At 39.3% G+C, this 19,874-nt stretch overlaps 2 protein-coding genes across 3 annotated transcripts; one reads left to right on the top strand and one right to left on the bottom strand.

The window, feature by feature from the left end:
• Nucleotides 1-248: 248 nt before the first annotated feature.
• On the bottom strand, nt 249-6,497 carry klhl6 (kelch-like family member 6). The gene is made up of 7 exons (XM_006788373.3): nt 6,141-6,497; nt 5,895-6,060; nt 4,021-4,470; nt 3,689-3,926; nt 3,069-3,271; nt 1,254-1,467; nt 249-1,036 (listed from the first exon to the last, which is right to left on the bottom strand). Exons 1-7 carry the CDS (start codon nt 6,395-6,397, stop codon nt 738-740), a joined length of 1,827 nt encoding a protein of 608 aa, XP_006788436.2. The 5' UTR covers nt 6,398-6,497; the 3' UTR covers nt 249-737.
• Nucleotides 6,498-10,359: 3,862 nt separating this feature from the next.
• LOC118454022 (immunoglobulin superfamily member 3-like) lies at nt 10,360-19,566 on the top strand. 2 transcript variants are annotated; one of them, XM_087829709.1, is made up of 11 exons: nt 10,360-10,446; nt 11,673-12,047; nt 12,162-12,578; nt 12,704-13,111; nt 13,302-13,667; nt 14,489-14,854; nt 15,534-15,905; nt 16,006-16,389; nt 16,514-16,924; nt 17,758-18,150; nt 18,240-19,566. In XM_087829709.1, exons 1-11 carry the CDS (start codon nt 10,374-10,376, stop codon nt 18,440-18,442), a joined length of 3,768 nt encoding a protein of 1,255 aa, XP_087685835.1. In that variant the 5' UTR covers nt 10,360-10,373; the 3' UTR covers nt 18,443-19,566. The 2 variants fall into 2 exon arrangements, with proteins under 2 accessions (XP_087685835.1, XP_087685836.1); XM_087829710.1 differs by lacking the exon at nt 13,302-13,667.
• Nucleotides 19,567-19,874: the final 308 nt, after the last annotated feature.

Here is a 19,874-nt window from a genome sequence, read left to right as displayed (position 1 = left end):
GGCGCGACAACGGTGACAATGAAACGCAGGTGGTTTTCAGGGCCCGTTAAAGAAAAACCAGGAAATAAATACGGCCAATAGTTCGTCTTTAAAAATACATGTCTTTGATTGTTTTCGTGTCTTAACAGTCGCATTGTTTTGACTTTCACAAAAAGTGTGGAACTCTTAATAACGACATGAGTACTTTTCACCACTTGATGGCAGCACTCACAAGGAAATGGATTAGAGGTTCTGTTTGACATGTCAGTTTATTTGTTAATACGCAGGTAACCTGTGTTGCGTTCAAATACCATTGCATTTAATAAGTCAGCATTAAAGCGTAGAGTTCAGAGTTAGTTTGCTAATTGAAAACATAAAAGGAAAATCCAAAAGTTAATTTAATTGCTTTTGTATTGCTCTTTCCTTCACTTGCAACTTTAAATTTCTCTGGCAGTTAATAAGAAAATTATAAGATAATGATTTAGCAAATGCTTAATTTTCGTTTTTGTGTTTGTAGACTTTTGTGACCTGTTGTGACTTTGTAATCCACACTTTTCTGAGAAAGCTTAACTACAAACGCAATGTTTTCAAAACATCATAGTCATTAATTTGTTACAAAACGGTAACAAAGATAAAGTAAACATTGTAATGCATGCAGAAAAAAACTTTTTCCTTATCTTTGAACATGTTTTTACTGTTCATGCATAATCCTACAACCACTCTTAGCACCAAAATAGGTCCTGTTCACGGTGTCTGTATCATTGGCTCTCTGAGGCAGGTGTTATTCTGTGTATATGTGTGTAGGACTTCATGAGGGTCACACTGCCATGGTGGGAGACTCCCATTGGTAAAACGCACTCCTCTGTCAAAACCCCTCGGGCGACATCCCAGCACATCACTGTGGAGATGACTTGGTTTTTGTTATCTCTTCCTCCAGTGATGAAAAGTTTGTTGTTACAGGCAGCGATAGCACAGCTTGCCCTCTCCCCCAGACGAGTCACAAGAGTCCAGGAATCAGATAGAGGAGAGTAGCAGTACATGGCATGCATGGCACCACCTGAGACCACAAAGAGAATTGGACAGATACAAATCAATATACTATATCAGTACGCAGAATCATAATAAAAGTCTGAAAATACATTAAATATATCAAAACCAAAAGCAGTCGTGATGGAAAAGGCTCGTGTCAGTGTTACTGCAATATTCTAAAAGTTACATATAAATACCATTAACATTAAGTAGGTAAATGTACTTAGTGGGATTTGACAGCTTACCAACTACATAGATGCAGTTCTTAAATGTAACAGCATTAGTGCATTTAGTATCAATGGGTATGGGTGCTTTCAGTTCCCAGCCGCCTGTCCCTGGCTCCCAGCACTGGACCTTATCAGTGGCCAGCTTTCCATTCGGCCCACCACCAATCACATAGATCCATCTGTCAAAGCTTGCAGCAGCAAATGAGCTCACACCTACTGCAAGAGGTGTCACCTGCAGTAAATAAGAGGCGTATATAATTATGTCTGAATCAAAACAGTAAGGCAATTTAAAAAGGTAAAGGATCTAAACAAAAGACGCTAACTTAAAAATGATGTTAGCTGCATGATTGAACACCACAGGCAGGTGAAAGTCCAAAACTGAAAGCTTTACTTTCAGGCTGGAGATCACACATAGGTCAGTTATTGAGGTAAATAAAATAGGAAGGCAACAGGCATAGGATCAAAAGTTAAATGGGATGGAATTTCTGAACAGGAAAAGAAAACACATAGAATACAAATGCAGATAATAGCAGGAAAGCTGAACTCTCGAAAGTAACATAAGTAACTTATGTGACACGTGAGGTATAGTAAAACCTAAGTTCTAAAAAAAACTGGGCCACTATGTAAATTGTAAATAAAAAACACATTGGAATGATTTACAAATAGCACAAACCCATATTTTAATGTTTAAACTGAGATATTTTACGATTTTGTGAAAAAAATATTTGTTTATTTTAAGTTTGAGCAACAGTTATCTAAAAAGTCCACAAATGCTGTAGAATGTAGATCTGAAAGAAACAAAATGGAAAATAGAACAGACAAATTCCAATTTGAAATTCTTTTTAGAACGTATGGGCTCTGTGACCTGATTTATTAGCACTCAGTTCAAAAGCTTGCCTTTCTGATGGTATGCTGGGGGAAATAGTGGCTATGGGAATGGCAGCTTACACAGATTGACACATGTTTTAGAGCAAAGTGTCTCTTCCAGATAGCCTTTTTTCACAGAAATTCTTGCATATTTCAGCAAGACGATGCTAAACTGAAGCCTACAGCAGCATGGGTTCACAGTAGAAGAGCCTGATTGCAGTCCAGATATTTGGGCAACTGCAAACATTTGTCAGATTATGAAATGAAAATTACGACAAAGAAGAACCTACACTGTTTAGGAGCTTTAGCCCTCTATCAGACAAGAGTGGAGGAAAAATTATTTCATTAAGGTCCCAAAACTGGTGTCCTCAGTTCCCAGACATTTACAGACTGGTGTAAAAAGAAGAGGAGATGCTACACAATCACAAATCTCCTTGCCCCAACTTTTTAAAAACATGTTGCTTTCATCAAATATGTTGCTTTTGTGAAATTCCAAATGATCTTATTTTTATCTCAAGATCTTACATGTTATAAGTTTAAACATGCAATATGTTTTCCATGTTCTGTTGTGAATAAAACATGTTATTATGAGAGTTGCAAAACATCAAATTCTGTTTTTATGTATGTTTTCCACACCTTCCCAACTTTTGAGGGGAACTGGAGTTGTATATACTGCACTTGGTTAAAGAAGAATATATTAGATGAGAAATCGCGCATCGAAGATGGTGGTGCAGAAAACTGGAAGCAACACTCAGGACACACCCAGAGTACATGATAAAAACAAGACTGTCCAAATAAAACAGATTTGAAAACATGAATTAAAATGCTTTTAAAATGCTGTGCAGATTGAAGTTGTTGGTAATTCCCTTTTGCTTACTTTTTATTAGGAACTACAAACAATACCCTTCACATATATACAGTTGTAGTTAATATAAAAATCTAGCCACTTTGAGAAATTGTGTTTACCTGCATCCAGCGATTATGAAAGGGATCATAGGCCTCAACACTAGAAAGCCTCTGAACTCCATCAAACCCTCCCAGTGCGTACACTTTCCCACAGTGAACTGCCATCTTGTGTCTCCAGCGCCCAGTCGACAGGGGCTCGATTTGGATCCACTTGTCCAGGGCACCATTGTATTTCCAGACATCATGCTGTGTCTCTTTACCTCCTACAGCAATGAGACCATTAGAGAAAACTGTGATTATCTGTACAAATATTTCATTCCAAAATACTGACATATCGCCAAGTCTTTAGTAATAGCTCTGCACTAAGTTATCATGCTGTTTAAAGATGGAGAAATCCTGCGTGCTAGTCATAGCATTTACAGTCTGCGTGTTCCACTTAACTAGAATTGTCAGTTCCTGCGTTGGGAAACACCTAAAACCACAGCAACTGTTAGAGCAGAAATAATGTCACGACTTCCTGTTGTTTTGTTTTGTTCATACTATAAATTCCTAAATTCTCATTACATTTGAATACCAGTGAAGTGCACACTTAAGGTAATAACAGGTAATAACAACAAGGAGCAATCATCACAATTTCACAAGTGAAGCCTTTCTATGAAAAAAAGAATATGTTCACTCACCAGATATGTATACTTCATTGTGGAAAGTGATACAAGCAAATTCCACCCATTTTCTATTTTGGGACTCGTCCTCTAACTCTGTCATTGGCATCCTGGCGACCTCCAGTCGGCTGCGTCTGAGAGGGTCCAAACATGTGACAGTGGAAATGAAGCGTTCGTCTTTGGTGCAGCCTCCAATGATCAAGAATACTTCTGATAGAAAGTGCTGCACACGTGGTTTGGTTCGTTCTGAGACCACCTGTTAAAAAGGTCAAACATATATGAAACTTGGACATGAGACAAACAGTGATTAACAACAATAAAACACAATATGCCCAGCGGTTTATACTGACCTCCCTGCCAGAGAGATGATAAATGCGGGCCTCTTGCAACAAAGTAAAAGCTTCGCTGCACCGTCGTATCAGCTCATCTGACTCCACTTTCTCAACAAAGTATGCCGGCTCCAGCAGCGGCAACCGTACGTGCGTAAGCAACCTGGCCAGTAAGGGATAGCGTTCATCCTGGCGGGCTCTCACCCAGTGCATGAGTGCTTCAAAAACACACTCCTCACATTTCACATCCAGGTCATCCCTCTGCAGGATAGTCTCCAGAGATTCCACTGGCAGCTCCAGGAAGTCCTGCTGCTGGACCACTTGAGAGAATTGAGTAGTAATATAGTCCTGAGCTCTGGCGCGCAGGGCTGACAGGGCATGTCTGTCAGCCAGATTTAAGATGCCAATACAGGTGTCTAGCTGCATAGACTTGCTGAGAAAGCTAGAGCACGCATCTACCACACGAAGGAACTAAAGAGACAAAAAGAACAAAGGCATCGGTTAAAGCTATTTGTAGCTGATTAAGCTGCTCCAAATTGGCAATTACAGCTATAGTTGGATTTTAAGGGCTTAGAATTTTCTTGTTGGTAAACTGGCTGTAAATCAATTCTGTCGTAAGTGATGGGGGACTTTTTCTGCAAAAAAATGCCTTCTAAAGTATAACACAGGCAAACATTTGTATGCAGTGAGTCCTGAGACATCTGTGAGCATCAGACCAAACAACTGTTTTCTTATTTGCAGCAAGAAAACAATCCAACGGTGGACAGTAATAGAATTTTGGACTAAAGAGGCCCACAGTTTTCCCCGGTACCCACTTTGCTTATCTAATTGCCATAGCCTGGATTTATATAAGCTTTTGAAAACCTGCATTTGAAATTCAACAGAATCGCTGTGGATATTTTTATCTATTACTTGCAGCAAAAGCATTCACAAAGCTCTTTCACAAAGCCAATATAAAATGAGATACCTGATTTGTTTTTTTAAGGATATAAAATAAAATAAAATTTAGCCTCATATGATAATCTTTACCCTAACTCTTAACGTGATCTTAACCTTGCTTCTTAGTTACGCTGACAATCCAGCAAGAGTGCCTTAAGTAATTATCATCAAAATTTAACACCCAAAGCGTTTTTGCAAAAATAGAAGCACACAAACACAAACACCTGCCTCCTCTGCAGTGTGGCACAGCTGTGTAGTTAATTTAAGCCCTTATGGAAAAATGATCCTGAGTGTAAACAACTGACCAACTTTCACTTCCCTCTTAGCAAAACCAATTTCTCATCCAATCATGTGTTTGTTCCCTTTACGCAAGGAAAAAGCTGAAGTAAGAAGCAGTTTCAAAAATTTAATTACAGTTCCACATCACAACACAACACCCGATTAGAAATAAATGGTTTGCTTTCTGCTGCTAACTCAGCACGAGGCGTCACCATTCATTTGATGGCCTAATTGTTCCAACTGACTTTACATGCAGGTGGTTAAAACGTAACAGATATAAAAAAGATTGTATAAACCGATGGTGTTGATGGTTTAAAAATTCATTGAAAGAGATCGTTTGCTGCCAAAAGCCTTTTTCTAGTTAAACTCGACTAAAACAAACTTTCAGTCAGATTAATTATAAACTCTATGGTTGATTTATTTTATGGACTTAAATTCAAGCTGTGCTGCCTTTATGTGAAAAACATGTTAAGGTCAAATTTCTTTGTAAAAAATGGTTTACTTGGTCTTTAAAGTCTAAATTCACACCTCGATTTGTAGAACTTTTTTGCCTCTGCTGTTTGATTTCACTACATCTTTACATTGGTGTTAAAAAATGTCAATGACCTGGCACCAGACAATGATTTTACAAAAAAAAAACCCTGATTGAGCAACAAAGATCAGCTAAGCTGCTTTACCTGAAACTGACTGGCAGCCTCGAGTATTCTCTGGACATTCGAGTGTGTGAGAAGAGCTTGGCTGGTGTAGGTATACTCCAAGAGACAGTGCATTGTCCCGCTGTCCAAACCTTTCATTTCCACACGTTCCTCATGACTCTCCTTGAGACCGCTGCAAAACATTGCCCTGTAGAGACCGGCCATAATTTGTGAGTAAAACAAGTATGCCCAAGATCACAACACAGTTAAGACCAGATGATGATTTACCTGAAGTAGTGACTTGCAGCCGCCAGAATCGCTCTATGGCAAGCGAAGTCATGACCCTGAACGCGCAGTGTCACATCAGTCAATTCTCTGTTCACTCGTAGGGTTTCCATCCCTTTCTGGAGCTCCATGGGCAGACCTCCATCTTCCCAACGTAACTCACTTGGTCCTGTTACATTCCCTTTCTCATCGTTCACGTTGGACTCCTCAGCGAGAAGCGGCAAAGGACAGTCTGTAGTCCTCTCCAGTGAGTCACTCATCTTTCAAACCAGCAGAGCTTCAAAACTCCCTTTCTGCAGAAGAGCAGCATGCAGCCACCTTCAGAAACACCTGCACACATAGCCTAAATAGAAAGTGCACAAACATGTGTGGTTTACGCTTGCAGCAGTTCTTTTGCTTTGAGAAGTGGATTTGTGTTTTTTCCTGTCTTCTTCATACTTCCTATTCCTGTTCTGTAAGGGACATGCGTATGCATAACACTTCCCCTTTGTCTTCAGCTGAGTAAATTTCTCTCTAAGCTAGACAGTTTTTTTTGCATTTCTTTGTTTTTTTATCACAGACAATGATGGCAGGTCTCTTCTATGGAAAAGATGACTGCAAAAAAAAAAAGAAAAAAGAAAAAAGAGAAAGACGTCTGCTCAGCAGCTCAACCTAGGTGGGATAAAAGTATTTCATCTCAAACATAAGCGGAACGCTCCTGTGAACTCCTCATCTTGAGTTTTCTTGCATCACGCCATCACACTGGCGCCATAAGTCCAAGTTTAACTAGAAGGCTACCTTTTTATATCTAAACCAGCAGGTTGTATCATGCTGGGAAACATGAAAGATGACGTGCTTGTCTTCCCATACGTGAGAAAGTCCCTCAAACCCCTAGAGGCATTCATTCACGACCATTTTGACGTATGCTCGTCTAAAGAACTCCGTGGTTGCGTAAGTTTGTGATTCATCAGAAGAGGAGCCTTAGATTGTGACATTTTACCCGATTTATAAGCCTGAGACGATAAAAGTGTCTAAGTAAACACAGCAAAAAGCCGAAAAACAAAACAAAAAAACCACATTGTTTTATGTTTTTGTCCTTAATTAGTATTGACAACAAAAAGGCAGCACTCTGCCCTCCAATATACATCACATGTGTTTTGGTATTGTGCAGTCATTCAAATGCAAAGTAGTAAGATAAACTCACTGGTAACTCTATTAGATGCATTTTGCTCATTCAGGGTTGGACCTCCTCTCTGCCTTCATAACTGCCTTGATTCTTCTTGTAGATTCAACAAGGTGCTGGAAACATTCATCAGAAATTTTGGTCCATACTGACATGATGGCACTATCCTGTTAGAAGCAGCTATCACAAGATGGTCACATTGTGGTCATGAAGGTATGGACATGTTCAGCAGCAATACTCAAGTAGGCTGCAACATTTAAATGATGTTTATTTGGTAGTAAAGGGGCCAAACTGTCCCAAGAAAATCTCTCCTGCATCATCGCACCTTCAGCAGTGTAAACCGTTGATACAAGGTAGCATAAACCCATCTTTTCATGTTGTTTATGCCAGATTCTAACCCTACCAGCAGACTCATCAGACCAGACAGCATTTTTTCCCCATCTTCAGTCTTTGTAAACTCTAGACTCAGTTTCCTGTTCTTCACTGACAGAAGTGGAACCTTGACACGTTTGACATGTTATGCGTTCAAGTTGCTCTTATGCCTACTTTGGTTGTAACGAATTGTTCCTGTCAGTTCAAAACAGGTCTGACATTCTCCTCTGACCTCTGCCATCAAAAAATACATTTTCACATTTCACAAAAAATGCGTGGTTGATGTCTCACTGGATCTCTTCTCTTTTTCTGATCATTCTTTGTAAATGCTAGAGATGATTTTGTGACAAAATCCCAACAGATTAGCAGTTTCTGAAACACTATAACCCATGCCATGTTCAAAGTTACCCAAATCATATTTTTTCTCATTCTGATTTGTTTGGTTTGTTCATAGTTTGTTTGTTTGTTCAAGTATTCTTAAGCAATAGTTATATAGTCCTTCTTCAGCTCTTTAAAAGTTTTTTTCTTTTTTTTTTTCGACATGTTGATATTTTTCCCCTCATTTTTAGTCCAGTCTTTGTATCTGACCATTTTCAGAGCAATTCTGACAAGTTTGTTGAGCCACTTGACTTCAATGAATCACTGAAGCATTAAAAAAAGGAACTTCAATCAGTGTTGTGTCTACACAACAATGCTTTATTCGTCCCCATTTGTTTTAGTTGAAGACAACATCTTTTAACAGGCATAAAATTTTGTTTTTGCCCCAACAAAGTGTTTCTAAAAGAGATATCATATACAATATCACATACCATATCTCACCATATTGTGTAGTATGTCTTTAAAAAGTTTGGGGAAAACTGGACAAGACTAAAACAACGACACAAATGAACCTTATTTGTAGATCGTATCTTAACAAGAAAAAAGTCCAGGGGTGAGGACCTGAAGGACCTGCCACAAAACCTGAAAAATGCATCTGGCCCTTCACCTTATCATCTACTGTTCTTTGAAGCACCATCAGAAATGGTATCTTTGAAGGGTGGATGTCAAGATGCCATTCTTAAGGAAAGGAAACAGGGAGAAAAGGCTGAGATATTTCAAATTACACAAGAACTGAACTGAAAATCAGTTGCAACATGTCATATAGAGTGATGACTCCAAATTTGAAATGTTTGGTTAAAAGCTGTACAACAGTAAGTGTTATACATGTGTCATTACACACATCTGTAAAACATTGTGGACTGTTTGGGGCTGAATTTCAGCCAGTGGTGTTGGGAGTCTTGTTAAAATTGATGGAATTATGAACAAAACGTTCACTGTCAATGCAGTAAAAGCCATGGACTGGCCTCCCCAAAGCCCAGACCTGTACATTACTAAAGCAGTGTGGGATCATCTTGATACAGAATGGAGAAAAAGGCAGAACTCTATTTATGACCTTAAATACCATATTACCATTTATCTTTGCACATGAATACCTTGCTGCACCTATCTGTCATTTTCCAGTATATACCACAACAACCATCACCTTAATATTGGCCACTTTGGGATGTTGTTAAAGAAATGAGGGGTGTTTTAAAACTTATGCACAGTAATGCACCTAACAAAGTGATGGATGAGTGTAGATTATAACAAAATGCTGCTACTTTATTAGTTATTAATAAACTACATCATGGCATCATTTTCCCCCACTGTTTTTGAATTCACAATAGTCATTCTGGATTGAAATATCACTTATGGGCTTCTTAAATCCTGTATTTCTTCTGCATACATCATTAAATTTTCTTGTTTGTATGAACTTGATAAAATGTTTACCCCTTCTCTTTCTTAGCTTGTCTCTATTATATCAAACGTTTTCCACCATGTTTAAACAGTCTAAATGTTGAAACGCTGATTTGACTGTGTAGAACTGTACGTCTTTCTGGACTCCAGCAGATGGCAATATTGCGTCATTAATCTACAGGATCGTTCAAACAGACGCATTCAAATTATCACTGTTTGCAAAAACTGGGTCAAACTCAGATGGGGACCGTTAAAGGGTCGTTTCTACGCAACGCAATTTGACCGCAACCACGTTATCTCACAAGTCGCCTATGCAACAATATGATCATGCTATGAAAATATATTTTAGGAAGTCAATGAATAATCGAAAAGTTACATATGTTTTCCCAAAAAGTTTATTCCGTTCATCTGGAAGTCTCATCTCATCAGCTGAATGCAGGCTTCCCCCCAACCTTGTAAACAGTATAGCTCTGCACAATGACTGAAACTAGCACCAAGTTTCAGTCATTATGCAAAAGTTGAGACTGAAGAAGTCGCTTGGATGAGTGACGAAACGTTTCTCCCTCTGAAAACGCTACATAGAAATGAACAGAATGAACGATTTGGTGACCTACTTATGAGCCCGCTCAGCTTAAGGTTGTCTAACCACGCGTGTAACCATCCAATGTTTCGATCGAGGATGGGGGGAAAAAACGAGCGATGTTACTGATCTCCACCAATCCACCTGTACACATACACAAAAGTCATGAATAATGTGCAGTATGCAGGAAATATCTCAGACTTCCTCTTGCTCTAGGTCACCGACAGGAAACATAAACCACTTTAACAAGTGTGAAAAGACACAGACAGATTTTCACACAGACTAAGAGCTTGATCACAGAGGCTATGCTGAGGACGTAAAGTGCTGAGCCTGAAGCTGAAGGTTCATGATGAGTTGTTTCCTGCTCTCCGTTTGGAGGTCCAGTTTGATTCTCTGCCTGGGTCAGCTTTTGCGTTGTGGTAAGTGGTACACTGGCTTCCTTTAGCTGCAGTGGATTCTAGTCAGTGACCTCGAGGATTCACTGGAGATGTCAGAATATTAACTGTGTTAAAGTAAGCTGTTGGTAAGAACACACTGTATGCCCATTTTGAATAGAATAAATATATATAATTACCATCAGTACATTTGCATGTTAAGCTCATCGTCTTTGGTAAAGCTAAAATATTGTCTGTGTTGTTTGCGTCGTGGTTTTTGAAAAGCTCCGAGATTAAACTCACTGGTTCATCTCCTTTGGTGTCTATATATTTAATATCAGTGTAATTGCTACACGAAAGCAAATTAGCTCCGAATTATTTTCATGCATCATTTGCATCATGAAATAGGTAGCAATAAATGTTTCATGGGTCTGGATTTTGACCCAGTGTTTTGTTTTTAAAGTGTGGAATTTAAAGTGTTCAATCTTCCCCTTGTGTATAGGTTATATTATCTCAGTCTTCCCCCTGTAGTCTGAGTGTTTCCTCTGCTACCCTCCTGTCGTTTAGGTTCCATGTTTCCTCTTATTTCCCAGTTTAATTTGTTCCATTTTGGTTTGTCTTATTTTATACCTTTACGATCAGTCTTAATAGAAAGCTGACTTTATGTTAACTTGTTCCTGCCTGTCAGTGTCTCCTGCATTAGGGCCCTCATTCAGTTTCACATCATCTGCTTTCTCTGGGGAAAAAATATTTCCTACATGAGGGAAAATAAAGTGGCTCAAGAAAACAAGCAGTTTTTACTTGGATGAAAAGAAGACGATTGTACACATTATTTGATTTAATTAGACTTCTATCACGGTCTGAATAGCACTCCTATCCTCGTAATCTTGGTCTAGACTTGTAAGACTACTTCAGCCATTCGTGACAGGAACCCACAGTTTCCTTAAAAAGGAGCTAACAAAAAACACAGTCATGTGGCTGATTGTGGCCATCACCTGGAGGGTGAATATATTTTTTTTCAAAACTTGCAAACATTTTTTATTTTTTTATCCGAAATGTCATAAAAACCATATTTTTGCAGAAAATAACATAACAAATAAAAAAATATATAAATCTTTCTGAAAATATTGTGTATTCATTCTATCATTCATTTGTAACATGCCTGTGCAACATATATGTTAGATACTTTAATACTTATAAATACACAAGTGGCACTTTGAAGTTTCAGGATTCAGATGACTTCATTTGTGTTTTGTCTCTGCTTTACTCAGGAGAGGCCAGAGTGAACACTGAAGTACAAGCTGGGCCTCTGTATCGTGTGTTAGGCTCTCCCCTCTACATCACCTGCAGTGTGAGTGGCTTCAGAAGTGAAAACACTGACAAACATTTTGAATTCCGTATGACGAAGCCTTCAAACCCAAACTTTGAGATCCAAATCATCAGTTCACATGAAGATACTTTTGGATATTCTTCTCACCTAACCCGTGTGAGAAAAAATGAAATTACTTTGAAACGTCTCTCACCAAACTCAGTCCGCTTCGAGATAAAAAGCCTGCAGAAAACTGATGAAGGGGAATATGAATGTACTGCAGTCAACTTAGAAGGTGCTTATGATGGAGAGTATTCTGCTAAGACAGTCGTTAAAGGTAATCAATCACCATCCTGATTTTTGATAACGCTTGAATGTATCTTCATGTAGGTACGATACGGACTATGTCAGAGCATTCATGACTTTTGATTTCTCTGATGTGGTTTCATAGTGATTGAAGACTCCCTGAGTGTCTCATCATCTGCTTCCACACCACTGAGCTTAAACGAGGGTGAAGCTCTGACTTTAACATGCCTGGCCTCTAGCAGCACCAGCCAGCACACCCATCTGTCTGTTGCCTGGTATCTCCATAAAGATGGACAGGAGGACGCTCAGCCTATCATTTCTCTGAATAGAGATTTTACACTGAGCCCAGGCCAGGGGTTTGAAAGGCGTCACCAAGCAGGTCTCATACGCTTAGATAAATGGGGAGAGGCCTCGTACAGCCTAAAGATGGCTGAGGTTGAGCCATCAGACCAAGGTAGGATCTACTGCCAGGCTCAGGAGTGGATCCAAGATCCTGATGGCTCCTGGTACATCATCATACAGAAGAATACAGAAGAAATGGCCCTGACAGTTAAAGCCACAGGTGGGAATTTTACTCAGTCATGCTATATTTATAACACATCTTGATATTGGTCAGCACATTAAATTTATTTATCCTATAGACACCTGTGTGGATGTCTCACTGTTTTCATTTTTTATCTTGAGTAGAGGTGGTGGAGCCATCGTCTCCGTCTCTGGCAGTGGAAATCTCAGCACAGCCAGCAGCACTGCAGGAGGGGCAGGAGCTGATGCTATCCTGTAATATAAACACACAGGACGTGGAGAAAAGATTCTTCTCTGTAGCATGGCTCAAGGGAAGTGTGGAGCTGGCCCGCATTGGTCCCACAGGCGTTCTCACTGTGGCACCGGAGTACAGTGTTCGACAGAAAAATGGAGAGCTCAGAGCCGCCCGAAGCGGGAACAGAGATTACCGTCTCATCTTAAAGCCTGTGAGACCTGAGGACAAGGGAGAGTATATCTGTACAGTCAGGCCTCAAGAGAGAGGCCAAGATGATGCTTTTATTGAGGGAGAAGCCAAAGACTCCAGCCCACAGCGGGTCAGCATCTCAGCCACAGGTGTGTCAAAGTGAACACATTCCAGGTTTAACTCTTTTCCTTTTTTCATTGTTAATTTTATCTGTAGTTATTAAGGATTACACAAGGTGATTGTTCTTATTTGTTTTTACTGTTAGTGAAATGTAGTTATTTTATTATTAACTTCTCAAACACAGCAGTACTATTTGTCTGTCGCCTCATCTCCTCACAGAAAACAGGCTGACAGTCAAAATGCAGCAGGCTGTAAATGTGTCCGAAGGGGGCGGGCTGCATCTCTCCTGTAAAGTGGATGGGGTTCAAGGTCAGCTCTCTGTCACCTGGCAACACAAATCAACACCAACGGCCTCATTCACCGAGATCATCAGTATAAGTCAGGAGGGTGTTACAGAGATAGCAGAGGAGTTCGTGAGTCGCAAAGTGAGGGTGATGCGTCCAACTACTGACAACTTCACCTTAGAGCTTGATGAGGTCACACTGTCTGATTCAGGAATGTACCAGTGTGCTGTGTCTGAGCGCAAACCTAACAGCAAGTCTCACAACCAGGCACAAACTACCACTGTGACAGTGATTTCTATAGGTAAGATGTGTCTGTGTGTTTGTGTAGTACAAACTATTCAAGACATATGATATTACCTTCATTGTAACAGGCGTTTCTATCATAAATTCTAACACTCCTTTGTTAAACTACACTTCAAATATTACAGAAGAAATAGCAAAGTAAATAAGTGGATTTTGGTCAGCTTGACTATTAATCTGTTTACTTGTAGTTATATTCATTAAACCATTTCGCCCATAGTAATATATTACAAGAAAATGGCATAAAAACATCCAAAACATACTGATATTGAGAGTCTCAATGTAATCCTTTGGGAATCCTTCTTTTGTTTACTGAACAACATTAAATCAAACGTTACATTTCCCCACAGGAAATCTAGATGGAATACATCTACAAAGCAAAAATCATGTTGTTTAGTGGATTTACTCTTTGCATTGTCATAAGTCAAAATTTTAGGTTTCCACATTTCAACACTCAACAATCAGATTGCACATTTATCACCAGCGAGCAAAAAATATTTAGTTTTATGTAATTTTTTTAACTGAATTGTGAGCGCGGCTTTCAGAAAACAAAACTGTCTTCAGAATGTTTGACTGAATATTATTTGTTGTAGCATTTCAGCCCCAGGGTTTGTCATAGTGAACACACACACTCAGTTATTCAGGGTTTATTTCACTTTCCTTTTTACATTGTTGATTTTACCTGCTGTTATTAAGGCTCACTTGTAGTTTCAAAGTGTTAGTTTTCTTATTTGTGTTTTTGCTGTTAGTAAAATTACTTTTTCTATGAGTATCTTCTCAAACACAGCGGTACTATTTGTCTGTTGCCTCATCTCCTCACAGAAAACAGGCTGTCAATCAAAATGCAGCAGGCAGGAAATGTGGCCGAAGGGGGCGGGCTGCATCTCTCCTGTGAAGTGGATGGGGTTCAAGGTCAACTCTCTGTCACCTGGCAACACAAATCAACACCAATGTCCTCGTTCACTGAGATCATCAGTATAAATGAGGAGGGTGTTACAGAGCTAACAGAGGAGTTCGTGAGTCGCAAAGTGAGGGTGATGCGTCCAGCTGCTGACAACTTCACCTTAGTGCTTGATGAGGTCACACTGTCTGATTCAGGAGTGTACCAGTGTGCTGTGTCTGAGCGCATAACTAAGAGCAAGACTCACAACCAGACACAAACTACCACTGTGACAGTGATTTCTATAGGTAAGATGTGTCTGTGTGTTTGTGTAGTTACCTACATTGTAACAGATTTTTCTTCTTATTGAGTGGTTTGATTTGTTTAATAATACATTAGCAAAGTAAATATGTGGATTTTGATCTGCTTGGCTATTGATCTGTTTATATGCAGATATGTCCATTGAACACTTTAGCTCATAGTGATATATCACAAGAAAATGGTAGACAAATATCCAAAGCCTGATATTGAGATCGTGTCACCGTTGGGAATCCTTCCTTTGTTTACTGTACCCCTGCAATTAAACCAAACTTTACATTAACCCACAGAAAATCTACTAAATGTTATTTAGTAGATTAAATGTTATTTAGTAGATTTACCCTTTGCATTGTCATAATCGTATGACCTCCCTTCAGGCCAAAATTGTTAGGTTTCCACATTTCATTTTTGACACAGATATTGTGACACTTACTGAATGAAGGCAATGTTTATTGGATAATTTTCATAATAATGTTAAACTTTCTTTGCTTTTACGTAAGAAATGAAGGGTGACATAACAATAGCCATATTGTGTAGACTGAGAAGCCAGTTGTGGTTTTGTAGCCATGTATTCACATCTCCTTTTTGCTTTCAACACTAATGATTGCTTGGTCACCAGCTTCTACTTTCTTACTTGCTGTCGCTGACTATTTTGGATTTTTGTGTCAGTCACGCTGATGGGAGTGTCTCTAAGCAGTCGCAAGACTCAGGTGACTGTTGGAGAAAAATTGGAGTTGATGTGCCGGGTCAGAGGGCCACACACGCCGGTAACAGTGACTTGGAGCGTGCAACGTGAGGCTAAAACACCAGACACCATCCTGACACTTTCCCCTGATGGCACCATCAGTTGGTCTGCAGATCAGAACCACTACCAGCTACGAGTAGAAAGCAGAAGAACTGAAGTCATGTACTATCTGCTGGTCATTGGTACCAGCCACAGAGAAGGAGGAAGCTACCAGTGCAATGCGTCTGTCTTACTGAAGAATGTGCACAAGGAGTTGAAAGCATCCAATCAGCTTTCTGTGATAGTAAACAACCCAGGTACTGCCAGCTGCAGCCATTTCGGGGCATCATTAAATAGAAAGAGTCATTTTTTCCCTCTTTCCTCAGAAAATAATGAAAATATTGTCTCCTTTTCTAGTAAGCAGGCTTGATGTGTCACCTATCCCTGCAATGACAAGAAACATGAACACTGACATAACAATAACATGCGCCATCATCACAAAAACGTCTGAATCATCACTCTATTCTATCACCTGGCTGCATGAGGAAAATGCAGGAAATAAGACCATTGTAAGCTTGGACCGGAATTCCATAGTAACAGAATCCCAGGTGGACCTGCGTCAGCGAATCAGCATGAGGCGCAGCAAAGGACCCATTTTTGAACTGACTATTCGGCAAGCTCGAATCTCAGATAAAGGTTTATATACATGCAAAGTGGGCGAGTGGCTTCAAGATCCTCGTGGTGAATGGTATCTGCTCTCAACAGTGTCCAAAAGCACAGTGCTAACAATTACTGAGCCTGGTGAATACATTTATTTTTCATACTTCAGAAACATGTTCACATGCCATATACAGTTGGCACAAAAATAAATTAAACAGACCATTTAAAAATATATAACTTCATATTAATTTTTTTCATTCTCTAGCCAACGACCTTCGTTTAGATAAGAAAGAGCAGCAGCTGACTGCCAAAGAAGGAGAAGAAGTCGAGCTCAACTGTAGCGTCACCTCAGGAGCTTCTGGTTCTTCGGTTTTCTATCGAGTCATTTGGCATTATGCTGCACACAGTTCTTCTTTGAAGAATGCCTCCCTGGTGGAGCTTGACCACACCGGCCTGGTGAGTTACCCAGAGAACGACATCAGAGGCCTGCAGGAACGGCTACGCCTGTCCAGACCCACTCAGAAAAGCTTTTACCTAAGTATTCAGAAAGCCCATGAAGAGGATAGTGGAACCTACTGGTGCCAAGTGGATCAATACCAGCTGGATAATGAAGCTCACTGGCAGCTGAAGGCCTCAGACAGTGGTGGTGCTATCAAACTCAGTGTAAAAGTAACAGGTATGATCACACTTTTAGAAGTATTCTGTTAGGATCTTAATAGTATAGCTATTTTGGGGGGCTATGTTTTATATAGCTATTGGGTTTTTGTTTTCTTTTTTTGGGGGGGGGGGGGGGGGGGGGGGGGGTTACAAGTTCAGTTACAAGTTCTGTGTCAATCCATCTAACCCTAATAATGGTGGATGATATCAAACAAGACTTAAGTTTCAAGCCTAAATTCAAGTCAAAGGCTCGTGCTTCAGGCCTTTTCTAAATCTGGGTCTGTATAAAGTCATAGAGAGTTGACATCCCCAGAACAGCCATATAAGAGCACACAGCTGTGGATGTGAGTAAAGCAGCCCCAACCATCCGCACTTCACACTTCTACACAATCTATTTGTGAGTAGAGACCTTTAATGGAGAGTTTCTAGAACAGCTTCAGCTAGATGAACTTCAGTGGGCTGCCAAATATGACTCAAATCAAGATGTGTTTGCACTGTGAAGCATGCAAAGGTTCAGTGACCTCACTGAATGAAGATGGAGCTAGACATGAACAAGAGACTATCTTTAATCGTCTTGCTGTAACTTTGTATCAGCCATATATTAGTTAGTGTTATCATCTAATTTAACTCTATAAAAAAGGAATCAAATGTAATTCCCAAAACCTTGACAAAATATCCAACTCTTCTCAGTTGTCTTCTGGGCACCTCTCTTTTTTTGCTGTTGATTGTTTCATTTTTTCTGTTTGGCTGTTTGCAAGCTCTCCCTTGTGTGTCAGTATAACTGAATTTCATTAGGTCTCACTGATTAGTTACCTTAATAAACTAAAGTTTTGCCCTTGTCCTTTTTCACAGAAAATAATCTCTCTGTTTCAAAGGAAGATACAGCGATGAATATAAGCAGAAACCAGGATTTTACTATTCCCTGTAACATCAACAAACAATCAAGCAATGAATCCAAGTTCCAGGTCACATGGTTTTGGCAGAAAGAAATAGAAACGAAACAGCGCCCAATATTCACAGTCTACAGAAACTCCATTCAGCAACACAGGTTTGGGGAGAATGTTCGCCTGAGATACGACCACCCTGACCCCAGCCAATTCAGCCTCACGTTCTCAAGCCCTGGTCCTGATAATAGTGGCCTGTATTTCTGTGAGGTAGAGGAGTGGCTGCCTTCTCTGTCTCGTGGGTGGAGAAAAGTTGCAGTGGAAAAGTCAGGGCATTTGAATGTCAGTGTTCTCACAGAAGGTAGGCATGTCTTAACACACTTAGTCATTTCTCTCAGTAAATATCACAACATCATTTGGAAACACCTTTCTTTGTCTTCTTCTTTGCAGGTGATGCTAATGCTAATACCGTATCTGAATGCAACACAACAACCTATACAATCATTATTGCAGTTCTCATCATTATGGTGGTGGTTATATTATTACTGATGTTCAAGGTGTGCAGAAGTAAAGGCTCACAAGGAAAAAACTCCTCTTCATCTCTCTGGGCTGAATCAGTACCTATGAACAACAAACCCAGTGGAGACGATTGAACAGCAAAGACATTTTTTTTGGTTTCTTTTAGATATGATGCAAAAATATGTAAAATTTTCCATTTAAATAATTGTGTTCATTCATTTGTTTATAACATTCCATGAAGTAGCTCTGCTGATTTACTTTTAGTACAGGTAGGAAGATTTTTTTTCTTTAGGAGTTAATGAAACTACATTTAGAAAGGCAATTCTCATTTTATAGATTCTTCTGCTCATTTTTAAGGCCCGAATGCACAAGCAGCTAAACTGTGGTGAGTCTGTGGCTTCACATCTGCGAAGACGTTGCAATGTCGCATGTTTTCATGCAGTTATAAGCATAAATTGTGGTGAATGTCTAACTAGTTCAGCAATTACTCAACCGGGAAGTGCTGTGGTAATGCTCAGAATGACTGTGGTCTTGAAATCCTGCTGAGATGTCCATGTGTCAGACATTTAAATGTTAGCTACTGATTGCCACAATGTTCTTAAGAATTTTCACAAGATACTTACTAATGCAAACTTTTCCCTTTTTTTGCTATCGTTACAAAATTGTTTTGCTAAAGCTTACAAAAATTGTTTGGTGATGACAGTATTTCTCATTTGCATCTGAGCCATGATGCACAGTGTTATATATGTATGTGTGTGTGTTTCATTTATTTTATGTTTGTCACATGCAATCTAGTATTACTTTTTTTTCATTGCTGTGGCTTGAAACAATAATTCTATAATAATAATTCTTTAAATTCAATAATTTAAATTTTTAACTGAAGATAAAAGACATCTAAAGAATAGACCTTGACAGTTCATCATTAGATAAGATACTGAATATCAATGGGTTGTAAAAATGAACTGCACTCATATGGTGGACATAGGTATTGGTCAGCCATTTAAAGCATTTTAATTCATGGTTATTCATCTTGCATTTGTCCCACTGGCTGTTAAGTTGAGTGTTACTTTTTTATGGATTGTATTCCTCTATGAATTTTATTTTTTTAAAAGTTATAGGCTTGGGCAGGTCTACTGCCCCTGAAAGACTGCTTTTATGTTGATGTGAGTGAAAAAATAAAGTCAGCACTTTGACATGTCAATGTGTCAAATTAAAAAAATATAAAAAGACATAAATAATAATAGTGTGTGGCTATGTAGGGGCTCATAGAATGCAATGTACTATATATGTGTGCTGTTTCACACTGTCATTCTTTCTCTATTTCACTTAATGTTTCCTTCATCACCCTCTATGAATCTTTAACATTCCATCTGTGCAAAAGACTAGAATTGAATCAACTTGTTGCCTTTACTTTTCAGTGAACAGCTGAAAGGAAGGCTTTTGTGTGGTGTTTGTATAAAGTTGAGGTAAAACTTGCAGCGTCGCTCTGAAAGATGTGAGAGATTAAAAGAGCACTTTATGGCAGACTGTAGTTTTCTCGGCCTCAGAGAAATGTTGTTGTGCTGT

This window comes from Neolamprologus brichardi, chromosome 16, assembly GCF_056152115.1.
Source record: "Neolamprologus brichardi isolate AB-2024 chromosome 16, ASM5615211v1, whole genome shotgun sequence".
Taxonomy (NCBI): domain Eukaryota; kingdom Metazoa; phylum Chordata; class Actinopteri; order Cichliformes; family Cichlidae; genus Neolamprologus; species Neolamprologus brichardi.
Note: the sequence above shows the minus strand (reverse complement) of the source record. Positions and strands in the feature narration are given on the sequence as shown.

Excerpts from the sequence above, each read along its gene's own strand:
- klhl6 (XM_006788373.3), bottom strand. The coding sequence starts at position 6,397 with ATGAGTGACTCACTGGAGAGGACTACAGACTGTCCTTTGCCGCTTCTC. Across the intron at positions 6,061-6,140 it reads GCTGCAAGTCACTACTTCAG|GGCAATGTTTTGCAGCGGTC; the intron begins GTAAATCATCAT and ends CGGTCTCTACAG. Across the intron at positions 1,037-1,253 it reads GAACTGCATCTATGTAGTTG|GTGGTGCCATGCATGCCATG; the intron begins GTAAGCTGTCAA and ends TTGTGGTCTCAG.
- LOC118454022 (XM_087829709.1), top strand. The coding sequence starts at position 10,374 with ATGATGAGTTGTTTCCTGCTCTCCGTTTGGAGGTCCAGTTTGATTCTC. Across the intron at positions 13,112-13,301 it reads GGTCAGCATCTCAGCCACAG|AAAACAGGCTGACAGTCAAA; the intron begins GTGTGTCAAAGT and ends ATCTCCTCACAG. Across the intron at positions 16,925-17,757 it reads ACTCAGTGTAAAAGTAACAG|AAAATAATCTCTCTGTTTCA; the intron begins GTATGATCACAC and ends CCTTTTTCACAG.